A 24,271-nucleotide genomic window follows, 5' to 3' on the forward strand; every position below is an offset into this window, starting at 1 on the left:
TTTCAGATACACCACGGAAGCCACTTTCACGGAAATGCTGGCTTGGGGACAATCATCTAGATGATTTTTCTTCCAAATGTTTGAGGTTTTTTTTGGTAATATCATAATTTTCTCTTGGAAAAAAAACATGACTTTATTCATTTGAAAAAATGTGAAGACTTTCAAGACATCAGAAACTAGATTTTGAAAAATGTCAAAATACCACCAATCTATCAGGAATGTGTGCATCCCCTCTAATCTGTTCATTGCCTTTAAATTTTGTTTTGAGATATTTCCATTTGGCTTAAAAGGCTTTAATTCCACTATCTGTCATCGCATGTTGAATCAGCAGCACCAGGGAGACATCCCGTAAATGCTGGCAGATTTCTAGGAATCAAGACTCTGCTCCACTTTCCAGAGTCAGGAATTAGCAGAGACATTCATATCAAATACGTTCCAAGGAAAATCAGAAGCGTCACAATTAGGCTCAACACTGCATGAGGCAATTAAAATTAGAAAAAGAAACGTTAGCTTCTTACACGTATCTCCACTTGCTCCTCCTGCGCCTGTTTCCACGACCCAGGGCCCACCCCACGCACGCACACGCCCTTCCCTCTATCGGGCAGAGCTACGTGGGACTGGGGTTCTGGGCCTGAGAACACATCAGGATGAGCTCAGACAACCGCAGAGGCGACAGCGGCACGGCCTCCGGAGATGAAACCGGACGGGGCCTGGGAGCTGGGCTCAGAGCGCCCCACGGGCCGTGGAAACCTGGGGCCCCGAGAAGACACAGGTGGCTTGGGGAGATCCGGGGAGGAGAGCCGCCCGCGGCCACACTTCAGCCCCTGGATGGAATACGCGCGCGGTCTGGGACGTGGCCGTTTTCTGCCCCTGGGGAGGGTGAGGTCAGGCTCTGGCCGCTTGAGGAGCAGAGAAGCCGGAAAGGGTGGATATGCAGGAGCAGTGCAGTGGGGGTGGGGTCTGCTCTGCCCTGCGCCCCCAGCATCCAGGCAGCACCCCTGCCAGCTCGTGGGAAGGGCACCCAGAAATGAGCTGGGGCTCCCCTCCGAGTGTAGGTCATCATCTCCGCAGACAAGCCGCCAGTGACTCGGGCTCCCCTCGTGGGGTGCCCCGGGCCCCAGACGGCGCGTCACCAATTTCTGCTGTGAGCCGGGGTCCGGGTCACGGCCAGGTGTGTGTGTGGGGGGGCTTTAGGGGTCTTTCTTTGCCCAGCCTCAGGGACCCCTCGCTGGTCTCCAAGGACAGAAAGGTAGGGCTGGTGTCTGTGCGCGCCTGGAGTGTGGAGAACGGGCCAGGTGGGGTCATCGTCACAGGACGACGTAGAGGTCATGGCCTCAGAGAGACCCCTGGGGACACACAGACCCCACACGAAGACCCCTCAGTGCAGCTGGCTTCAGAAGGAGGCCAGTGAGCCAGGCCAGGAGGACCAGAGGCCACGCTCAGGACAGTGACCACTGCTGCTGACCACTGAGCTCCCGGGGCCGCAGACGTGGACCATCCGGGGGACGCTAGGGGCCGGGTCTGGCCAGGTGTCAGGAGTGAGCAGGTGCTGACCAGCTGGCGCGAGGCGTCCAGACACCTTTGCACATTTGGGGCTGGTTTTGGGAAGGAGGAGGCAGGGAGCGGCAGGGAGGCGAGAGGGCCAGTGTGCCGAGAGATGGGCGTCCAGGGAGCTGGACATGCTGGCATACGTGTGTGTGCCAACAGGAGGAGCTGGGAGCACTGACCAGGCGGGGGTAGGTCGGGGCATGGGGGGCCTGGTGCTCATGGGCAGTGAGGGCCACGGGGCAGGGCAGGCCTCCGGGCCGTGACACGGGCATCAGATCACAGGCAGGTGGCCCTGCGTGCAAGCTGGGTGTGTGCCTGGCCAGACCAGGAGCAGGGGTGGCGGTCAGCGCCCTCCTCTGAGACCTGTCCCTGCGACCTCTAGTCAGAGGAGTCTGCAAAGTCGCAACACCCACACCCCCAGCTCCCCGCCGCCCGGAACCACAGCGGCCCCCGGCTCCACACCCCCACCTGGATCCTTCCTCCCCTCCTCTGTCCAGGGCAGCCTGCCACCTCCAAAGAACACTCTCCGTCCACCACACAGGAGGGGAGGGGCCCAGCGCCCGAGCGGCCTCTGACCCCCGACGCCCAGGGCCCTCCCCCAAGTCGGTCTGGGTCCGCTCCACCATTGGGCTCCAGGCACCTCCTGCAGGAAGGACACGCTGCAGAGGCTGGGAGCCGCGGATCAGAACCTTCCATCTGGGCCTGGATCCTCCGAACCCTCTGCCTTCCAGCCAGTGGTCACTGCACCCCCGAGGGTTACAGATGGTTTTGGAGGCCCACAGAACCCCAGCGTCCCCTCATCACCGATTGCCAAGGTTGGGGACACAGGGACTTCGAGGCAGGCCCCCTGCAAGGTGCCCTGCCTGCCGTCCATGGAGCACAGAGCCTGCCTCTGTGCCGAAGCAGCTGCTAAATATGTTCTTATTTCAAGAGCCAGGGCTCTGGCGGGCCTTGGAGTGGCCACGTGGAGGCATCTCGCCCTGAACCAGGAGCGCTAAATAAGCGCCCTTAACGGTTAATTACTGTCGCGGCGGGCGTGAAATCAGGGATTTCAGATGCGCGCGCACAGACTGGCTCTTGCCCGCTGACTCACGAGGGGGACAACCACCCCAGGCGCACAGAGCACATTTCACTAACTGCCCGCGGCCAGCTCGGCCTGCGCCAGGGCCACGGGGCTGAGTGCCATCGGCTCTAATTGCTGATGGAGGGCTCGGTCGAGTGCCTGCTTCTGAGGCCGGCGCAGAGATGCTGGGACTCGAGTCTACCCTCTCTCTCTCCCTACCCCATGGGGTCTGTAACTAGGGAGACGGAAGGGCCCCTCCCACGGGAAGAAGAGAACAACTTTCCCGCTACAGACCTCACAGCTGAGTCGCTGAAAGAAGGGAGATCGCACTCCCAGAGGCTCCAGCGTTTTCTCGGGGAGACTCCGAGCACGGTTTTAAAGGCAACCAAACAGCGCCACACAAGCCGGGCACCATGCGTGAGCATCCCCGCCCCCGGGCCGGAGGGCTAGCCCGGCCCACCACCCGGCCTCCGCCACGGCCCGCACGGCGCGACTGAGCCCCTGCCTGGGGCCTGCCAGGCGCCCGGCCACGCACTCACCGAGCCGACTCCGGCCTGAAGGACTCTCAGCCCAGACATTGTCTGCAGTTGGTCTCTGTTGTCAGCTGCAGGAGAGATGGAGAGGCAAGAGGTCAGCAAGGAGAGGAGAGCTTTCTCCAGACACCTGAGCACCCCCACCACCCAGCCCCACGGTCACTGCCTGGCCCGGGTCAGCTGTGGACGAGCCTGCGGTGGAGACCTGGGCGGGGGGCTCCCCACCGAGGGGCAGGCTGTGGGTCCCTCCCATAAAATGTCATCATAGGAAATTCACAGCATCCTTATGGAGCCTGGACGAGAGACGGGAGGCAGGCCTGCCGCACGGAGTCTTGAACAACAGGATGGCTGCAGGTGTGCAATCACTGGGAAGTAGGTTCTGGTCATGAGGCTTGTGTTCACAGACAGACTCACCAGCCGGTGGGCCTGACGGTGCCTTCTTCACCCGCTCTGGGAGCTGTCTACCCCCTCTGGCTCCTGCCTCTGGTAGAACATCCTGTAAGGACCCACCTCCAGCACAACCCTCGTCCCAGCTTGCTCCTGACTTAGAATGAGCAAGACTCTCGGAGAAAGAATTACCCTCCGTATCAGACCAAGTGGAATGGGCCCTGGGAACAATTAGCTGCCAGAAACGAAGCCCAGTTAATCCCTACGCCAGCGCAGCAAGTGCGCGGTCCCCACCTCCTGGAGAGGAAGTGTGTCACAAGGCAATTGACCTTGGCTTACGATTCTGAGGGAATATTCTTTCGGATAAAGCCCAAGTCATTTTGGAAATGAAAACCAGAAGAAATAGAGTTTTATTGCAAACCCTAAGAAGGAAAAGTGTACTGCAATTGTGATTAATGCAGAATGAGATAGCAAGAAAACAGCAATTACATTCACTCTTATTGTGAAACAGCTCTGTGCATCTTAGGTGATGGAATTATATCTTTCAGAGGGACACATACAGAGCCTCCCCAGCCTCCGGGGCCTTCTCCTTGTTTGGCAGAAAGTTTTCCTTTGAACAAATGAATGTTATTTCTTACATTTAGGTAATTATGGAAGCGCTGGGGGAGGCAGACACAAACCCAGGGGTTACTGCACCAGCGCTTTAAGAGGCTCTAAGCTGGGGGGGGGGCAGCAGGGCAGGGAGGGGGCAGCGGCTCAAAGGTAAGCCTTGAATGGAGGATATTCTTTAAGAGATAGGGTATAAAGCAATTGATTTTAATGTTCTCCTGCGAACAAAGGAGGCATTTTACTGAATGACAGGCTACTTTGGGGAGATAATAGTGAGTCTTCAATAGGCTGAGGACACAAAGCACTAAAGATGGAATTAAACGTGCTCCACTATTGCTGCAGAGAAGGGACGGGCCTTCCAGGCTCAGGGTGAAAAGCCAGCCGGGCAGGAAGGCTGCAAGTACCCAGCCAGGGGTCCGCACACCTGTCAGGAAGAACCAGGTGGAGACACCTGAGGCTCAGCCGCCAAGGATCACTTGCCATCCTCAAGTGTGCCCACGGCGGGCTCCCCCAGCTAACCGCCTCTCAGGGGCCCAACCAGGGACCCTGGGGACTCAGACTCGTGCTGACAAGGGGCTGCATCTGCTAAAGGATTTTCCCTGGGAACTGACACAGCACTCAAGGGGACTGTCCCTGAAAAGCCAAACAGGTGGGACAGACAAAATGCTGGCGCCGGTGTGTCCTGCAGGCAGTCAGAGCATCCAGGGTCTGTTGGGAGGGGCTGGACATGACCCGGTCCCTCCCACATCAGCCAGAGGGATCCCTGTCTCCCCGGGCATTCCATTACCACCCACAGAAGCACCCAGAGCATCCCCTGCTCTGCAGGGGTGATGGGTCAGCAGGGCAGGTGGCCCATCCCTGCCTCTCGAGTCAGGACGTCCGTCTGCCCCTGTTCTCTTCCGATTTGCAGAGTATGCTCCATCCTTTGATCCTACTGTGGTCCTCATGTGCTGCAGGGTGTTAACACCCCCTGTAAGTGGGCATCGTCCAAATAACCGCAGGCGTGCACACTCACACTCACACACACACACGCACGTGCACACAGGACCAGTGCATATCCTGGAGCAGCACCCTGCAGGGAGGACCAGCCAGCTTCGCTCAGCTTCACGTTAACCCACAGACTCTGCTGTGGCAGCCGTGGTTCAGCAAGGGGTGTCTGCCCCAAACACCCCACACTGTCCACTTTTGTCATGTTGTCCAAGAAGAGCACCAGCCGCCAGTGTCCCCCTGAGGCTGCCCCCCGCCCCGACAGGCTCTTTCGCGAAGGACGCGTGGAGTCTTTGCCGGGATGCTCATGGGGCCTCTGGAGGCCATGGGCACCTTCTCCGAACAGCTCGAGCTAGAATCACAAATCATGCTGCCTTGAGTTCGGTTCCGGGTCCATCTCCAGTCCACCTCCATCCTCGTCCAGAGAGCAACAGTGCCCCGAGGCGCTGCCCGGAGCGGGGGTCCCCCGAGAGCCCCCCCAGAACCCCCGTCTTCCCTCTCTCAGCCGAGAAACCTCCCAGGAGACCGTCCGTGTGGTTTCCAGCATACGCATGTCCCCTCGGCGGCCGGAACGTGTGCATCTATGGGACCTAAATGCTCTTCTCCAGGCCTCAGGCTCTTCTGTGACCGTCTCAGTCTTGGGCATCAAGTCCTTTTCAACAAGGACTCCCTTTTGAAATTTCTCACCGGTGGGGATGGCAGCCGCACACACACTCTGGGATGGTACCTTTCTTCCAGCCTGTGTGAACGGTACAGTTTATATTAAGCTGAGCCCTTTTGTGGTTGTTTATTCACATCCATTTATTGTAGCTCACATTGACCTAAAGAGCCAGCAGCCTGGGAGTCTCCAGCACGCTCTGTAAGTCTCAGCCATTCCGAATCCTCTGCACGTTGTTCTTAGACAGTTAGCACTGTGTCCATTTGCCCCAAGGCTTCCTGGCCCAGCTGCATGGACTTCGTCTCACGCGTCCCTCTGCTGAGTGGAGGGGATCTTGCGTGTTCATACACCGTGCCCCTCACCTAGATGTGTGCCCTGAGCTCCATCAGGCGTCCAGACCTGGCTCCTGGGCACCGACCCCCATGTGCCCCCCGCCCAGCACCCCCTGGAGACACGTGGGAGATGAGCTTCGCCCTCCACGGGGCGTGGAGGTGACAAGCTGCACTTCTCCACTCCCAGGCGCGGCTGAAGCCTTTTGAGGGCACAGAGGAGCCCTTCTGGGCCTGGATGTTCTGCTGGACGTCGGCTCCCAGTTATTTTCATAGCCAAACATGGACCCTGAGTTGGTGGGCGTGAGCGTCAGCAGGCCAGGACACAGAGACTCCGGGAGAAGCTGCTTTAATAAAGGCGAGAACAATGCATAAAGCCCATTCTTATCTTCACAGGAGACAAAAAGGGTTTCCAAACACAAAAAGAAGTCCTTTAAAATTAAATTCGCTAGATGAAGGATATGCAAATTACCTGGAGGAGCAGAACCCCACAATGTTCTCAAAACTCCTCAATAGACTATTTAATTAGTATTTTAATTTATCAGAATAATTCTTCGCACTTGACAATTTATGCAGCATTCCATGTAATTAAGCACGTAGCTACAGTGGAATAATTTTGCCTCCTTCTTTATCCTCGTGATTTTAACCTGAAAGGATGTGCAGAAGTCTCTTCTGCGATCTAAATCGCTACAGGGACGACTTAATGGCCGTGCCCATTAGAAAGCGTGAGGGCGGTGAGCAGCGCTGGGCGGCGGGCGGACACCAGGGACCGGCCGCTTCAGGAGGGCGTGGAGCCGGCTTCTGGAAGAGACAGAGGTGCCGCCCCTGGGGTGCGGGTCCGCACCCCTGTGCTCGTTTGCCCGAGGAGACACGTGTCCCCTCTGCACCAGCTCCCACCAGCGACCTCTGCAGAAGCGAACAGCCCAGAGCATCTGGGACACTGACCGGACCCAACGCGCCGGGACCAGCCTTGCTGAAATCAGCACGGCCTCTGGTCAACAGCCGGGGAAGTGACTGGACCTTTCCTTAGAGATGCTGGCTGCTCAGAACTTGCTGGGCTGACGCTAGGCCTGGGAAGGGGGGCGGATTGGAAGGAAAGTTGATGCCACAGTTCTGGGAGCCTGGCCCCTCCTAGGCTCTGAGCAGGGGGCCCAGGTGAGCAGCGGTCCTCCCAGTATCTTTGTTCAAAGTATCTTTGTTCAACACATTTTCACGTAAGCCCTCATTTTTGAAAGACGCTTTCTCTTGGTGCAGTTCTAAAGTGAAAGTGAAAGTTGCTCAGTCGTGTCCAACTCTTTGCCACCCGATGGCTCACCAGGTTCCTCTGTCCTTAGGATTCTCCAGGCCAGAGTACCGGAGTGGGAAGCCATTCCCTTCTCCAGGGGATCTTCCCGACCCAGGGATCGAACCCGGGTCTCCCCCATTGCAGGCGGATTCTTTACCAGCTGAGCCACCAGGGAAGCCCCGTACAATTCTAGGTGGACGGCAATTTCCCTTCAGCGATGTGAAGACATTACATGTCTGTCTCCGGGTCTCCCTTCAGCTGCTGAGAGGTCAGCCACAAATTGGATTCTCTTTCCTCCCTGTACCGCTTGTCTCTCTCCTTGGCTACTGATCAGATCTTCTCTTTGTCTCGGATGTCCTGCAGTTTCTCTGTTATGAATCTGTACGTGGAATTGTCTTTCGCTCCAGTAGACTTCTTGAATCTGAGGACTGGTGTCTTCCATCAGTGATGGGATTCTTTAGCCGTTATATCTTCAAACACTGAAGCTTGACCACTTTCTCCTCTCTTCTGGAACTCCTAGTAAGTATATAAAAGATTTCCTTCTAAGAATATTTACCTTTTTCTTTTTTTTTACGTTTTCCATTTCTTTCCCTCTCTCTAGACTGCATTCTGGATAACTCAGTCAGTTCTACCTTTTAGTTTACTAATTCCCTCTTCAATTAGATTTAATCTGTCATTAAACTCACCTCCTGTGTTTAAAATTTCCATAATTGTATCTTTCATTTTAAACAGCATTTTTGGTAATTATTAAGACTCTTGATCTTCAGGTTGTATTAACTTCCTTTTGTATTCCTCTAAACAGACTAAGATTCTTGGGTTCACTAAGAATCCTCCTAGTCAGCGTCTGAGCAACTGTGCTTGCACGCAGCCTTTCTCATGGTGTCTAAGTCTCTGGCGTGTTCTGAAGCTCCTGTTGCTGGGGGTTTAACTATGGGACTGCTTTGAGGACAGAGAAAAAGCAGGGTTCCTCCAGAGAATTTGCACTTCCTCCTTCCAGGCTTCTGGAAGTCCACCCATCTGGGGCCCCAGTTTAAACTGAGATGCGTGCTTTGGGCTTGGGGCCGGCAGGTGGCGTGCAGGCGGACGGCTGGGAGTGCTCCCTGCCACCTTCACGCCTGGTGACAACACGGGGAACAGGCAGTTTCCATCCCTTGGCTCAAACAAAGCGGATGGGGGCTGCCGTTGCCCCTGTGGTTCTGAGGTGGTCCTGGCTGCCTGAGGTAGGTCCTTGCCACCCTTCTGGGTTGGTCCCACCTTGGGTCTTCCTCCTGCCCTCCACAGCCTCCAGGGTCATGAATGCTAAAGTTCAAGCGCGTCCTGGTTTGGAAACTCCTCTCAAGATGAAGGTCAACACTGCTGTCCCTCACACCTGAGGTTCCTGTTTTCGCTCAGTCTGGGATCTGTAAGAATTTCAATACTGCCATATCCCTAATGTGTTTACAATCGTCTTTTTATATTGATATGTTGGCATTTTTGGTTGCTTTCTGAACGGAGATTAGTCCCAGGATCTGGTTCTCTCGGTGCAACGATGAAGCAGAGACACTCCAGCCACCCTCTGGGAAGCCGCCACCCCATCACTGACAGCTTCAGGCTTAAAGGGGTTTGAGCAAAGTGGCGTGGGATGATAAATGTGAGGTGTGTCACTGTACATAACCAGCGATGGTGGGTGTGTGTGCTCAGTCACTCAGTCCTGTCGACTCTGCGATCCCATGGACCGTGGCCCGCCAGACTCCTCTGTCCATGGAATTTTCCAGGCAAGAATACCAGAGCAGGTTGCCTTCACGTCCTCCAGGGGATCCTCCCGACCCAGGTTATATTATACTAAACATAACCACAGGTAAACAAGTGTAAGATGGATTCTTCAATGTTGTGCGTGGTCTGCTGTAGGAACGCCTGTGTGGACTGTGAAGTGGGATGTCATTAGCTGCTGCTCTCCGTGTCACGTGCAGAGTCTGGACAAGGTCCTTCCACCCAACCGGCAGGTTGCTGAGTCTCTGTCTTCTACACCTTGGGGAGCAGCCTGGGCCTGACCAACTCCAGAGTGGCCGGCTCAGAGAAAGGCGGAGTCGTCCCAGGGCTCTCAGCGTGGCTGTGGGCACGAAGCCAGGCTGTCCTGACCCCTGACGTCACCCCTCCATCCTCTCAGTGTGGCTGCGGGCACGAAGCCAGGCTGTCCTGACCCCTGACGTCACCCCCTCATCCTCTCAGTGTGGCTGCGGGCACTAAGCCAGGCCGTCCTGACCCCTGACGTCACCCCCTCCAGGGTTCTCAGTGTGGCTGCGGGCACAAAGCCAGGCTGTCCTGACCCTTGACATCACCCCCTCCCTCCTCTCAGCGTGGCTGTGGGCACGAATCCAGGCCGTCCTGACCCCTGACGTCACCCCCTCCATCCTCTCAGCGTGGCTGCGGGCACGAAGCCAGGCCTTCCTGACCCCTGATGTCACCCCTCCATCCTCTCAGTGTGGCTGCCGGCACAAAGCCAGGCCGTCCTGACCCCTGATGTCACCCCCTCCATCCTCTCAGCGTGGCTGCGGGCGTGAAGCCAGGCCGTCCTGACCCCTGATGTCACCCCCTCCAGGGTTCTCACCGTGGCTGTGGGCACGAATCCAGGCTGTCCTGACCCCGATGTCACCCCCTTCATCCTCTCAGCATGGCTGCAGGCACGAAGCCAGGCCGTCCTGACCCCTGACGTCACCCCCCCATCGTCTCAGCGTGGCTGCGGGCACGAAGCCAGGCCTTCCTGACCCCTGACGTCACCCCCTCCAGGGTTCTCACCGTGGCTGTGGGCACGAATCCAGGCCGTCCTGACCCCTGACGTCACCCCCTCATCCTCTCAGCGTGGCTGCGGGCACGAATCCAGGCCGTCCTGACCCCTGACGTCACCCACCCCCTCATCCTCTCAGCGTGGCTGCGGGCACGAAGCCAGGCCGTCCTGACCCCTGACGTCATCCCCTCCCTCCTCTCAGTGTGGCTGCGGGCACGAAGCCAGGCCGTCCTGACCCCTGACGTCACCCACCCCCTCATCCTCTCAGCGTGGCTGCGGGCACGAAGCCAGGCCGTCCTGACTGCAGGACGTCTTTCGCCTCAGGTCGGCTGAGATCAGGAAGCACGTGCTCCAGTACAACAAACGGCTCCCGTCCCGTCGCCTTTTGTTCAGAAAGAGACGCGCAGAGGGTTCCCAAGCAGCTGTTCGAGGGGCAGGAAGAGAGCGCCAGGCGCTGCCCCGCCCTCACGCAGCGAGCGTGCGTGTCACCCCGACCACGGGACGCTCACCGCCCCTCACGCAGCGAGCGTGCGTGTCACCCCGACCACGGGACGCTCACCGCCCCTCACGCAGCGAGCGTGTCACCCCGACCACGGGACGCTCACCGCCCCTCACGCAGCGAGCGTGCGTGTCACCCCGACCACGGGACGCTCACCGCCCCTCACGCAGCGAGCGTGGGTGTCACCCCGACCACGGGACGCTCACCGCCCCTCACGCAGCGAGCGTGCGTGTCACCCCGACCACGGGACGCTCACCGCCCCTCACGCAGCGAGCGTGCGTGTCACCCCGACCACGGGACGCTCACCGCTCCCGGAGCGGAGCACCGAGCGCACCCGAGCCGCACAGCCCGCCTGCTCGGAGGGCCCGGCGTCTCGGAGCTCTGGCCTCGAGTCCGCAGTCCAGACCTGCCCTCCTCTGCCGACCGCCCCGTGCGAGGCGGAGCGCTGGACGCATTCAAGAGCCATCCTCCCTTGGAGACGAGAGCCTGACGTCAGACCCCGCCGTGGGGTCCCAGGGAAGGTCCTCCCGGCCTCGCCTTCCAGCCCCGACTGAGTCAACATAAGGGCTTTTATCTGCTGGGTGTCCCGTGAGGTCTCCGGGGAGAGGCTGGGCTTCGGTGGGGATGGAGCTTCATCACACGGTGACAACGATGACAAGCTGGTAAAAGCTATGTCAGCTTCAATTTCCAACTCATTTTTCAAATTATTTTAATTAGATATTGTTTCAATCTCACTTACATTAATTTAATATCTGATATCAACATTTCAGTTTTCAATTTGTTCAAATGATTTTTTTTCCAGTCTGCCTGGGTGCCTGGAGTAATTTAAAATACAATGTTTATCTTCAGCAATTTTCCATGCGTGGGTCCTGGCAAACTGGGAGTTCAATAAAAGTGATGAGGGAGGAGGGACCTGGTGTTCAGGAGAGATGGGGGTTTGCCTTCCTGCCGTCCATCTCTAGACATTAAAGCAGGTAGAACAAGGGCCAGGAGCTCATAATAATAAGATTTTCCACCAATTTCACTGTGTAATTGGCTTTCCCAAAGCAAATTTCAGTGAAATCTGACAAAGGTGTTTTTATTAAAAGGTATCTAAACAGCCACATTCCCTCATCAACACATCTTTCTGATCGATTCTCAGCCATCAGGCCTTTAACCTGCCCGCACGAGAGCCTTCCCCCCAGACACACTGCTGGAGCTTTCTTGTACTTTTCATTGTATTTTTGTTTGCTGGTGTACAGACACTAGTAAAGACACACTTTTGATAAGGTGAACATCAAGTAAAATCAGGCCTCCATGTCATAAAATGTGGGAGTCAGAGGTCCTCAAGTGCCTTCCTAAGAGGAGAAAATTAGCTAAACTCAAGTTGATAATTAGAAATATGCAGATCAAAATGGTTTTTGAAAAGTCTAAAAAACATAAAACAGTGACTATCATCTCCAACTCAGTTGAGAACAATATGAAACCAATACAATCTACATGGCAGAAGACAATAAAAGAGACGGGAAAGAAGCATAGAAAGTAGAAAGCACACACACACACACAATATATATATATATATATCATTATGACAGTCAATGTCAGTTCAGTTCAGTTCAGTCGCTCAGTCGTGTCCGACTCTCTGCGACCCCATGAATTGCAGCACGCCAGGCCTCTCTGTCCATCACCAACTCCCGGAGTCTACCCAAACCCATGTTCATCGAGTCGGTGATGCCATCCAACCATCTCATCCTCTGTCGTCCCCTTCTCCTCCCGCCCCCAATCCTACCCAGCATTAGGGTCTTTTCCAATGAGTCAACCCTTTGCATGAGGTGCCCAAAGTATTGGAGCTTCAGCTTTAACATCAGACCTTCCAATGAACACCCAGGACTGATCTCCTTTAGGATGGACTGGTTGGATCTCCTTGCAGTCCAAGGGACTCTCAAGAGTCTTCTCCAACACCACAGTTCAAAAGCATCAATTCTGCAGCGCTCAGCTTTCTTCACCGTCCAACTCTCACATCCATACATGACCACTGGAAAAACCATAGCCTTGACTAGACAGACTTTTGTTGGCAAAGTAATGTCTCTGCTTTTAAACATGCTATCTAGGTTGGCCATAACCTTCCTTCCAAGGAGTAAGGGTCTTTTAATTTCATGGCTGCAGTCACCATCAGCAGTGATTCTGGAGCCCAAGAAAGTAAAGTCTGACACTGTTTCCACTGTTTCCCCATCTATTTCCCATGGAGTGATGGGACCAGATGCCATGATCTTAGTTTTCTGAATGTTGAGCTTTAAGCCAACTTTTCCACTCTCCTCCTTCACCTTCATCAAGAGGCTCTTTAGTTCTTCTTCACTTTCTGCCATAAGGGTGGTGTCATCCGCATATCTGAGGTTATTGATATTTCTCCTGGCAATCTTGATTACAGCTTGTGTTTCTTTCAGCCCAGCGTTTCTCATGATGTACTCTGCATATAAGTTAAATATGCAGGGTGACAATATACAGCCTTGACGTACTCCTTTTCCTATTTGGAACCAGTCTGTTGTTCCATGTCCAGTTCTAACTGTTGCTTCCTGACCTGCATACAGGTTTCTCAAGAGACAGGTCAGATGGTCTGGTATTCCCATCTCTTTCAGAATTTTCCACAGTTTATTGTGATCCACACAGTCAAAGGCTTTGGCATAGTCAATAAAGCAGAAATAGATGTTTTTCTGGAACTCTCTTGCTTTTTCGATGATCCAGCGGATATTGGCAATTTGATCTCTGGTTCCTCTGCCTTTTCTAAAACCAGCTTCAACATCTGGAAGTTCACGGTTCACGTATTGCTGAAGCCTGGCTTGGAGAATTTTGAGCATTACTTTACTAGCATGTGAGATGAGTGCAATTGTGCGGTAGTTTGAGCATTCTTTGGCATTGCCTTTCTTTGGGATTGGAACGAAAACTGACCTTTTCCAGTCCTGTGGCCACTGCTGAGTTTTCCAAATTTGCTGGCATATCGAGTGCAGCACTTTCACAGCATCACCTTTGAGGATTTGAAATAGCTCAACTGGAATTCCATCACCTCCACTAGCTTTGTTCGTAGTGATGCTTTCTAAGGCCCACTTGACTTCCCATTCCAGGATGTCTGGCTCTAGGTGAGTGATCACACCATCGTGATTATCTGGGTTGTGAAGATCTTTTTTGTATAGTCCTTCTGTGTATTCTTGCCACCTCTTCTTAATATCTTCTGCTTCTGTTAGGTCCATACCATTTCTGTCCTTTATCGAGCCTATCTTTGCATGAAATGTTCCTTTGGTATCTCTAATTTTCTTGAAGAGGTCTCTAGTCTTTCCCAATCTGTTGTTTTCCTCTATTTGCACTGATCGCTGAGGAAGGCTTTCTTATCTCTCCTTGCTATTCTTTGGAACTCTGCATTCAGATGAGAATATCTTTCCTTTTCTCCTTTGCTTTTCGCTTCTCTTCTCTTCCCAGCTATCTGTAAGGCCTCCTCAGACAGCCATGTTGCTTTTTTGCATTTCTTTTCCATGGGGATTTTCTTGATCCCTGTCTCCTGTACAATATCACGAACCTCTGTCCATAGTTCATCAGGCACTCTGTCTATCAGGTCTAGTCCCTTAAATCTATTTGTCACTTCCACTGTATACTCATAAGGGATTTGATCTAGGTCATACCTGAATGGTCTAGTGGTTTTCCCTACTTTCTTCAATTTAAGTCTGAATTTGGCAATAAGCAGTTCATGATCTGAGCCACAGTCTGCTCCTGGTCTTGTTTTTGCTGACTGTATAGAGCTTCTCCATCTTTGGCTGCAAAGAATATAATCAATCTGATTTCGGTGTTGACCATCTGGTGATGTCCACGTGTAGAGTCTTCTCTTGTGTTGTTGGAAGAGGGTGTTTGCTATGACCAGTGCGTTCTCGTGGCAAAACTCTATTAGCCTTTGCCCTGCTTCATTCTGTACTCCAAGGCCAAACTTGCCTGTTACGCCAGGTGTTTCTTGACTTCCTACTTTTGCATTCCAGTCCCCTATAATGAAAAGGACATCTTTTTTGGGTGTTAGTTCTAGAAGGTCTTGTAGGTCTTCATAGAACTGTTCAACTTCAGCTTCTTCGGCGTTACTGGTTGGGGCATAGACTTGGATTACCGTGATATTGAATGGTTTGCCTTGGATACGAACAGAGATCATTCTGTCGTTTTTGAGATTGCATCCAAGTACTGCATTTCGGACTCTTTTGTTGACCATGATGGCTACTCCACTTCTTCTAAGGGATTCTTGCCCACAGTAGTAGATATAATGATCATCCGAGTTAAATTCACCCATTCCAGTCCATCTTAGTTCGCTGATTCCTAGAATGTCAACGTTCACTCTTGCCATCTCCTGTTTGACCACTTCCAGTTTGCCTTGATTCATGGACCTAACATTCCAGGTTCCTATGCAATATTGCTCTTTACAGCATCGGACTTTGCGTCTATCACCAGTCACATCCACAGTTGGGTATCGTTTTTGCTTTGGCTCCATCCCATCATTCTTTCTGGAGTTATTTCTCCACTGATCTCCAGTAGCATATTGGGCACCTACTGACCTGGGGGGTTCATCTTTCAGTGTCCTATCCTTTTGCCTTTTCATACTGAACAGTATGAAAAGGCAAAAGGATAGGACAGTCAATGTAAATAGGTTAAATTATATAAGGACAAATTTTCTCACTCAGGCCTAACTGTATGTTATCTACAGAAAACCCATATACAACACAGCAGTTCAGAAAGAGTGAGAAAAATGAGGTAAATATAAACAAATGAAAGGGTGGTCATGGCATTAACATCAAGGTCATGTATAATTTTTTAAGTGAAATAGATAAGGTTGCTGCTGCTAAGTCGCTTGAGTCGTGTCCGACTCTGTGCGACCCCATAGACGGCAGCCCACCAGGCTCCTTCGTCCCTGGGATTCTCCAGGCAAGAATACTGGAGTGGGTTGCCATTTCCTTCTCCAGTGCATGAAAGTGAAAAGTGAAAGTGAAGTCGCTCAGTCGTGTCTGACTCTTCACGACCCCATGGCTTCCGCCTACCAGGCTCTTCCGTCCATGAGGTTTCCCAGGCAAGAGTACTGGAGTGGGTCGCCATTTCCTTCATATTAATGTTACAACAAGTCCAGAATGAAGGTATAGTATTCATGAACCAGCATGTGCCAAGAAATACAACAAAACGCAGAAATAGTAAAGAAGAACAGACTCGCTGCTCGGGCTCAGACGGGAGCTCTGACTGATGGTTCACGAGGTCCTGGGGGCAGAGCCCAGCGCTCTGCTTGCTCGGCAGCCCCTGGGGCGGGCGCCGTCCCTGGAGGCAGCCCCTGGGGCAGGCGCCGTCCACTGCCCCTGCGCAAGGACAGGCCAGACTCCAAACTGGTCTCCCCAACCCCCGGGGGGCACAGAGAGTCTTAATAATCCAATCAATAAAGATAGTTCAGGAGCAGCTGGGCAGACTCCCTGGAATAAAAACAAAGCCATAACTGAAAAGACATTGGGCCTCAGAGAAGGCCTTCATGGTACCCAAAGAGTAAAAATTATACAAGTTGCATCTCTAACCATAACCTAACGAAATTAGAAACTAACACAACAGGAAATAAACTCTCTAATCAGTTGGGCGCTGAAAAGTACACTCGTCAACAACTCTTATTTAGAGGATAAATCAAAGCTGTGATTACTGGGTATGCACACAGCAATGGCGGTGAGAGCCCTACAAATCTGAACTGCGGAGGTGCCACAGTGGGTGTGCACCAGCCACGCTTTCATTGTCATGTAAGAAAGAAATAACACAACGAACCAGGCATCTGAATTAAGGAGTCAAAAGTGAAATAGCTGAAACTTGAGGAAGAAACAGAAATAAGTAATAAAATTATAAACTAATAAATCATACAAGGGAAACAGGATTGACGAATGAATCCAAGAACTTGATTTTGGTGGGGGGGACACAAAAACTCTTACTAGAAGTCTAATATGGCAGTGTAAGATATCCCTAATGCAAAAACTACTAAAAATTGATAATGAAAATAAAACATAACCACAGATACAGTGGAAATTTTAGAGGTGTAAGCTAATGATACTACTTAAGGAATCGAACTATGAAGAAAGAAAATATAAATTACTAAACTGGTAAAGTATGAAGAGGGAAAATTATAAAGAAACAGAAAAGACTGTCAAAGAAATTTCCTCCAGGATAAGCATGCGGCCCAGACTGAGGAAGCAGAGTGGCCCTGAAGCTGAGCAGGACCCTAGGAGGTCTTCGCAGGACGGATGACCCACCCCATGTCCCCCATTGCCTTTTGTCTGCAGAAAAACTTTAGTCAAAGAATAAACTTGAGAGAAGTGAGAAAATGCAGAAAGAAAGGAAAACAGTTGAACAAGACAAAATAATAGTAGTTTAGCCACTGAGCAGAACCAAGGACCTTGAGTGCCTCCTCAGGTGAAGTGAAGTGAAGTCGCTCAGTCGTGTCCGACTCTTTGCGACCCCATGGACTGTAGCCTACCAGGCTCCTCCCACGGTATTTTCCAGGCTAGGGTACTGGAGTGGCTGCCATTTCCTTCTCCAGGATAATATTCTGAGCCGTGTCCTTGGAGCTATTTTGCAGCTACTGAAACCCCCACCAGGTGGAAGAAGTTACCTACGTGCTGCCCACAAGCGCTAGACCTCAGACGGGGTGGAGCAGAGGTTTGGGAACGCTGACCCCTGATTACCTCACCACCAAACAATCAGAAGGACGCCCACAACCTGATCACACACCTTGCAACTCTCTCCCGCACCTTCTGTTCAAAAACCTTTCCCTGAAGCCTTCAGGCCTTTAAAGCATGAGCTGCCCATTCTCCTTGCCGGGCCCTGCAATAACGCTGCCCTTTCCTTCACCATTACCCGGGGGCAGTAGGTTGGCTTTACTGGGCTGGGTGAGCAGACCCAAGTTTGGGTCAGTAACAGCTCTGAACACCTTGGAGCGAATGACCTTGCTCAGGCCCTCTCAGGGCTGCAGCCGGCATGGGAGCCCGCGGAGCGAGCGGTCGGGGCAGGAGACTCTGACGGCCGAGGGCAGCCTGGGAACTGGCCCCTGTGGCCCCATGGCCTGTGGGCTGACGGCCCGGCTTACCTCTTCTGGTTTCAGCGTGACACTGTGGACAGACAGGGCCAGTGGTGACATTCCAGGACTGCCCATCTCATCTCTACACTTGCAAGTCAGAGCTGCACAGGAGGGGATGACTGACCTCAGACCAAGGGGCCAGGGCAGTTCATGGGGGAGGTGCAGGGGTGACCACCAACCATGCGCAGAGGGTGGGTCCGGGCACAGACCCCACAGCTCTTACGAAGATTAATCCAAAGTTAGAAGAAAATGTAAATTGTAAAACTAACTAACTTATAGAAGACAACAGAGGAGAAGACGTAGGTGACCTGGGGCTCAGCGATGACTTTCAGACACAACATGAATAGCATAATCTATAAATGGGACTTGGTTACAATGAGAAATGTCCGCAAGAGACAATGAAGAGGATGGAAAGAAAAGCTAGAAAACACTTCAAAAGTCATATCTGACCCAGGGTGTGTGTCCATATGAAATACATACAAGCACCTTAACAGTGTATGCAGAGAATTCTTAAAACTCAATAGTAAGGAGACAGACAACCTAATTAAAAGTGTACAAAAGACCTGAAGAGACACCTCAACAAAGTAGACAGATGGTAAATAAGCACCTATGAAAAGATGCTCCATGCCACCTGTCATCAGGGAAATGCAAACTAAACCAGCGAGACGCCACCACACCCCCATCAGAAAGGCCGAATGTGAACCTGGCAACACCACAGGCGGACAAGGATGTGGAGGAACAGGAGTTCTCACTGCTGGTGGAAATGCAAAATGGTACAGCCACTTCTGAAGAGGATGGCGACCCGTTCCAGGATTCTTGCCTGGGGAATCCACGGACAGAGGAGCCTGGCGGGCCACAGTCCATGGTTTTGCAAAGAGTCGGACGTGCCTGAAGTGACTTAGCACGAACGCACAGCCGCTTTGGAAGACAGTTTTTCAGTCAATTACAAAACTGAACATCATCTTATCAGACAATCCAGCAATCCCACTCCTTGATATCCACCCAAAGGAGCTGAACACTCTATCCACGCAGGGCCTGCACTGGATGTTGATGGTGGCTTTCTTCACAACTGATGCTAAAACTTGGAAGCAACCAAGATGTGCTTCAGAAGGTGAAAGGACAAATGAACTGTGGCCCACCAGACAACGGAATATTATTCAGCACTAAAACCTAATGAGCTATCAAGCCATGAAAAGATGTAGAGGAAACTGAAATGCCTATTATTAAGTGAAAGAAACCAGTTTGAAAAAGCTACACACTCTATGATCCCAACTATATGACATTCTGGAAAAAACAAAACTATGGAGACAAAAGACCCAACTATGGAGCAGAAAGACCAGCGGTTGTTGGGTTGGGGTCGGGGATGAGCCGCGGCGCACAGAGGCTCCCCAGGGCAGCAAACCGACCCTACAGGACCCGGAATGCAGGAGACACGGCATCGGACGCTTCTCAAACCCACAGAACGTTCGGCAAGAGGAGCGACCCCTGCTGCAAACTGGCTTCAATCAATAATCAGGCATCAATACTGGCTCCTCGGGGGCGACCCGTGTACCAGCCAGAGCCGGGTGTTCACAACAGCGACGCTGAGGGAGCGGGGACAACCAGCCTGAAAGCCCAACGTGGGGTCAGCTGTTGGTGTGTGAAGTGCGGACAGCCCTGGGTAGACGCTCAGATGTCTTAAAGACTTTAGGAAGAGGGCATCCTCTCAGAAAAGATGATCACCGCAGAGGAATGTTTGGGGGAATCTTGAAGAGCGATTATTATTTTTCCACCCCAACTGACTGCTGTTCGCTGTCTAACATCTCAAATACGGGATTTTTAATTTTTTAAAACCAGGTGATGGGGCAGAGGGGAGGCTCCCCGCAGAGGTGGAGCTCTGGCTGACTTCTCGCCCCACGCCCCGGGGCCCTGGCACGTGCTGACCTGCAGCAAAGATGAAAACAGACCTCTGGGCCTCGGTCCTGCAGCACGAGAGGCCAGGGTGGGCAGCGTCCAGTCACCCCTGGGAAATTGAGGCTGCAGAGGAAATTACCGGCAGAGCCCGAGAAGGCCCTCGCGCACGGCCAGGTGCTGGCTTCGACGCGACCCTCTTCTCTTGCTGGAGACGGTCGCCCAGTGGCCTGCTCGGGCCCCCCCCGCCCTGGGCGGGGAGCAGCATCAGTGTTAGGCTACGTCCTTCCCTCCAAACCTCGGAGGCCGTGCGAGGGGGCTGATGTCCTGTGTGTGCTGTGCTGGCATCAGCTGAGTGGGGAAACATTTTCAATATTTCAGCTGACTGCTTCCCCAAGTCCAAACAACACGGCTCATCCGCGGGTCCCTCGCTCACAAACATCTCTCTGCTCTGCTTCAGAGCAGAGTGAAAATACCCACTGTAAGTGGTGCCATCAGAACCGGCGCCCTGGGCCCAGCTGACCCGTGGCCTCCATCACTGGCAGTTAAAACCCCTCTCCACAAAGCAATGCTAATAAAGACCCCGGAGACTGTTGACTCAGATGGACACGCGTATTTGTCACCAGGGCCTCACATGAAATGTAGCCTAAACGGTGTGTGTTTCAATGCAGGTCTATAAATAAAACATCATTCTGAGTTTTTCATCTTTATTCCAGCACGCTGCAGAACTCAATATTAGGGCAGTTCCACTGGGAAATTCTTTAACCCCAAGCTATAACAATCAGATAAGCCACCAGGGACCTTCCTATGAGCCGGCGTGGGTGTAGCAGGAGCAGCTGGCGCTTCGTTACTGCCTGCAACCAAGGAAAGACCAGCAGGGCGTGTCCCGGCCGGGAGCCAGCAGGGTTGGGGGGCCGGGCAAGGCAAGACGTGGGCTGGACCTGGGGGAGGCCAGCGGTTCTGCGGAGGGCCGGGGGTGCGGGACCTGCCCCTAATTCATCTGGAACCGCAGAGAACATCATCACATCTTCCCCGCGGTCCAGCTGGTCCAGACTGAGGCCAGAACCGAGCTCTGAAGCATCTGAGTTCAGTGTTTGGGGCAGAGCCAAACCTCAGAGGGCCTAACTCCCATCCCCTCAACCACGGACAAAACGCAGGAACTTGGAGAGGCGGTCGCTTCTGCAAAAGGCCCTGACATGTGGACGTGCTGGGCTCCAGGCCAGTGAGAAGGGAAGTCAGAGGACAGGCGAGACCACTGCCCCTCGGTTAAGACGAGCCATCTGAATATGGTTTTCATTCCAATGGCACCTCTTCAGGCCCCCGTGGCCCGTGGGGGGAAGCCCTGTCATGAGGTCACGTTGGAAAGAGGGGGTGGGGGGCCCAGAGCGCCCCAGTCTCGGCAGGGACCCTCCTCACCAGGGGCAGGACCAGAGCACAGAGAGCATCAGGGGAGCTGAGGGGCTTCCGGGGGGACACCCTCCCGTTCCTCCTCCTTTTCGCCGACAGGAGGAGCTCTCAGACGAAGCGTCATAAGGAAGAATCCCAGGTTCGGAGCGGAGGTGTCCTCTTTGACTGAAGGTGTGAGGTGAGCGGCCCCGGCAGGGGCTCCGGCTCCTCCACGACTGTGGCTCCGACCCCAGGACCCCCATCCCAGGAGGGCCCCTGGGCCCCACTCACAGGGACCTGCTTGTGGAGGCCCCGGGCGTGGTCCCGAGTCGCAGCCAACAGAGGTGTCCCTGCCCCACGATGGCTAAGTCCGTTCCTGAGCCCAAAAGAAGACGAGTGTGGACCCCCCAGGCTTGGAGAGGTGCCCCGGGGGTACTGGGGTGACACCAGGGTAAGAAGCCCCGCGTCAGGATGCTGAGCCGCACTCCCCACCCCCAGCTCATCCAGCTGCAGTGAACAAGGATGTGTGGGCCTCACCCTGTCCGGGTGATGAGAACACTGCAGCCGAGGCTCAAAAGGGCACGTGCCGCCGTTCACGAGCCGTCGGGGACAGGACCTCACTGCAGTGGTTAGATCTCCTCCAGAACCTTCCAGATCCGGGAAGTCTAGTCACCTGTGTCTGCTGTCAGAGCCCCGTGATGGGCTCCGTTCCCAGTGGTCCTGCACCAGCCGGGTCCACCTGGGCTCTGCTCGGAGCTGCTGGACGGACCGTCTCTGTGGCTGCTGCCTTGGGGGCACGTGGGGACCGCGGGTCGCCCTGCACGGGGCTTCTCGAGCTGTGGGCGTGCAGGGGTCACCTGCAATCTGCTCAGAATGCAGACTCTGACACAGGAGAGCCTGAATTCCCAGCAGCTCCAGGTCGAGGCCTCGAGAAACGAACGCCCAATCACCCCACCCAAACCTAAAACAATCAGGACAAAATGAAATGATGTTTTTAAAAAGGGGAGGAAAATGGGCAGCTATTCGAAGTGTTCTTCATCAGATTTCCCTTATTCTGAGTAATTATAAACCCCTTCTCCCAGGGATGAGGGGGTTATTTCCCTACAAAACGTACTGTGTACTTTTGTCATAATTTTCAATATATGCACAATAATTAAGGCGTATCAAGATAGACTTTGCTAAGCTCTTGAGTGCATCTGTGGCCCATGAGTGGATCTGACATATTCATATACTGTATCTGTCTTTGCATGTACATGGCTGCCATTCTCATCTCCGGGCCCATTTACCCGGCACCCCTCCCTGCATCGGCCTGCACGTCCTCACGGTCAGAGGAAGACGCTGCTCGCTGCTCTCGCGTCGGCCTCCCGGGACTGTCCCAGCACGTGAAGCAGGAGGAGGTGACGCACCACGGCCACTGGGAGGCGGGAGAACCGAGACCCGGGACGTGCTGACCGGCTGAAGATTCCAAGCGAGGAAGAGCCTTCTTCAGCCCAGGTCCCTTCCCACACCCCGTTCAGCCCACAGCCAGGCCCCTCTGCCCCACCCGCTGCTGCTTCTCTGATGGGGACCCCCTCATGGGGGGCCCTGGGTGGGTTCAGGAGACCCGAAGGCCAATTCGAGGGGACCCCCGACCCCTGAGGACAAATGTCCTGACGGCTCTGGGCCTCACCGGCTCCTCTGACGTCGAGGGCCTGGAAGGTTTCCTGAGCTCAAAGGCAAGGAGCCGTCTCTGCCAGAACCGAGGCCGTCACCTTTCACCTGGAGCACCCCTTCCCTCACCCCCCACTTGTAGTCCCCCACCCTCATTAAACACATTTATTCACAACCCTTGGAACTCTCTTCCCAAGGAGCTGTCCCTGCTCCCACACACAAGCTTCCTCAGAGGGCCTGGATGGAGGCGTCCCCCGGACCCATGGCTTAAGGGTCCACTGTCACCCCCAAGTCCACCTGGGCGGGTGAAGAGCACCCCCACCCCTACCCACGCGGCCAGGCCTGAGTCCAAGCTCAGAGGCTCAGCCCAGGGGCCGTGGCCACAAACAAGGGCTAATGTACGTGGCTCCCACGCCCAGTGCCTCCAGGAGCCTTGGGAGAGAATCAGGGACTCACACTGGAGTTGCAGCCCCTGGTTTACCCAGGGTGAACCCAGACGGCCCTGTGGGGGGAGCCCTGGGGGCCGTGCAGGGATGCGTGGCCGGGCCCCTGGCCCACGTGGGGGGGTCTGCATTTCCGCGAAAACACTTCCGCAAGCCCCACTTGCCCACAATTCTAAAATATTCATAGTGCGCAGTGTGTCAAATGGCAGCAATTAAAGCAGGTCTGATGTATTAATATTTGATCACAAAGGCAGCAGTACCCAGGGCCGTAGAGGCTCTCAAGACATCGTTACTTTCCCGCAGGAGCTCTGCTCGGTCGTCCCCTCATGGCCAGGCCCCCCCACCCCCGGAGGTCTGTGGTCAGACCCCCCACCCCCAGAGGTCTGCGGTCTGTGGTCTGCAGTCACACCTGCCCGGGCCGTCTGCGCCAGTGTCTGCGCCAGTGTCTGCGCACTGCCTGGCAGTGGCTGTGTTTGCACACGCTCTGCCCACTCCCACCCGCCTCCCCTGAGATGGTGGAGCTGCGGACCTCCCCCCAACAGCATTCCTCCTGGAGGGGCTTCCCTGGGCCAAAGCACCAAGGGGCAGGGGCGCTGGACACCTCCCTGGGGAGGGAGCGTCCACAGGGAGGCCAGGTCCACGGAAGTGAGCGAGATGGAGAAGGGGCGTGTGTCTCCTGGGACTGCACACCAACTCGGCTCCTTGTGGATGAAATGTCCGTGCTTGTGGGAAGGTGAAGGCTCTGTCGCCCACACCCCTGCTGCCTCCCTATGTTTAGAGACTTCTTTGGGCAAAAGGCAGAACCAGCTGCCTGCACACGAGCTGGGATGCTGACCCTGACCTCGGCTTCCACCCCCTCTCCATGGGATGGTGCAGGCACAGCCCGCCCTCCCTCCTGCTGGACCAGGGCTGGGAGCAGAGGAACCAGGACCCCGTGCGGCTGAGGGGCTGCAAGAGGGGGTCTCTAGACCCTGAGGTGTGAACGTCAGCACCCGCAGCACCACGACACAGCCCCAGTGCCTCCAGGTGGTGAGGCCTGGTTCCAGCTCTCCAGGTGGGTCTCCAGGCTGACCGACACCTTTCAGAATGGACTTGGTGGCTCACACCAGGCTCTTCCGCTGATCGCAAGAATTCTGACTGCTGC

At 54.3% G+C, this 24,271-nt stretch overlaps 1 protein-coding gene and 1 long non-coding RNA gene across 2 annotated transcripts in view; one reads left to right on the top strand and one right to left on the bottom strand.

The window, feature by feature from the left end:
- The window catches only part of PTPRN2 (protein tyrosine phosphatase receptor type N2), a 587,908-nt gene that overhangs the window by 223,846 nt on the left and 339,791 nt on the right, over nt 1-24,271 (bottom strand). Inside the window, exon 12 of the mRNA XM_081535514.1 lies at nt 3,151-3,215. Coding sequence (XP_081391640.1) covers nt 3,151-3,215 — 65 coding nt within the window. The remainder of the gene's footprint in view (nt 1-3,150; nt 3,216-24,271) is intronic.
- Nucleotides 7,953-10,660, top strand: LOC145524061 (uncharacterized). Its single transcript, XR_014067115.1, has 2 exons — nt 7,953-10,175; nt 10,303-10,660. It is a non-coding gene; the product is annotated as an uncharacterized LOC145524061 (long non-coding RNA).

Source organism: Giraffa tippelskirchi, chromosome 10 (assembly GCF_054371585.1).
Source record: "Giraffa tippelskirchi isolate mGirTip1 chromosome 10, T2T-mGirTip1v1.2.pri, whole genome shotgun sequence".
Taxonomy (NCBI): domain Eukaryota; kingdom Metazoa; phylum Chordata; class Mammalia; order Artiodactyla; family Giraffidae; genus Giraffa; species Giraffa tippelskirchi.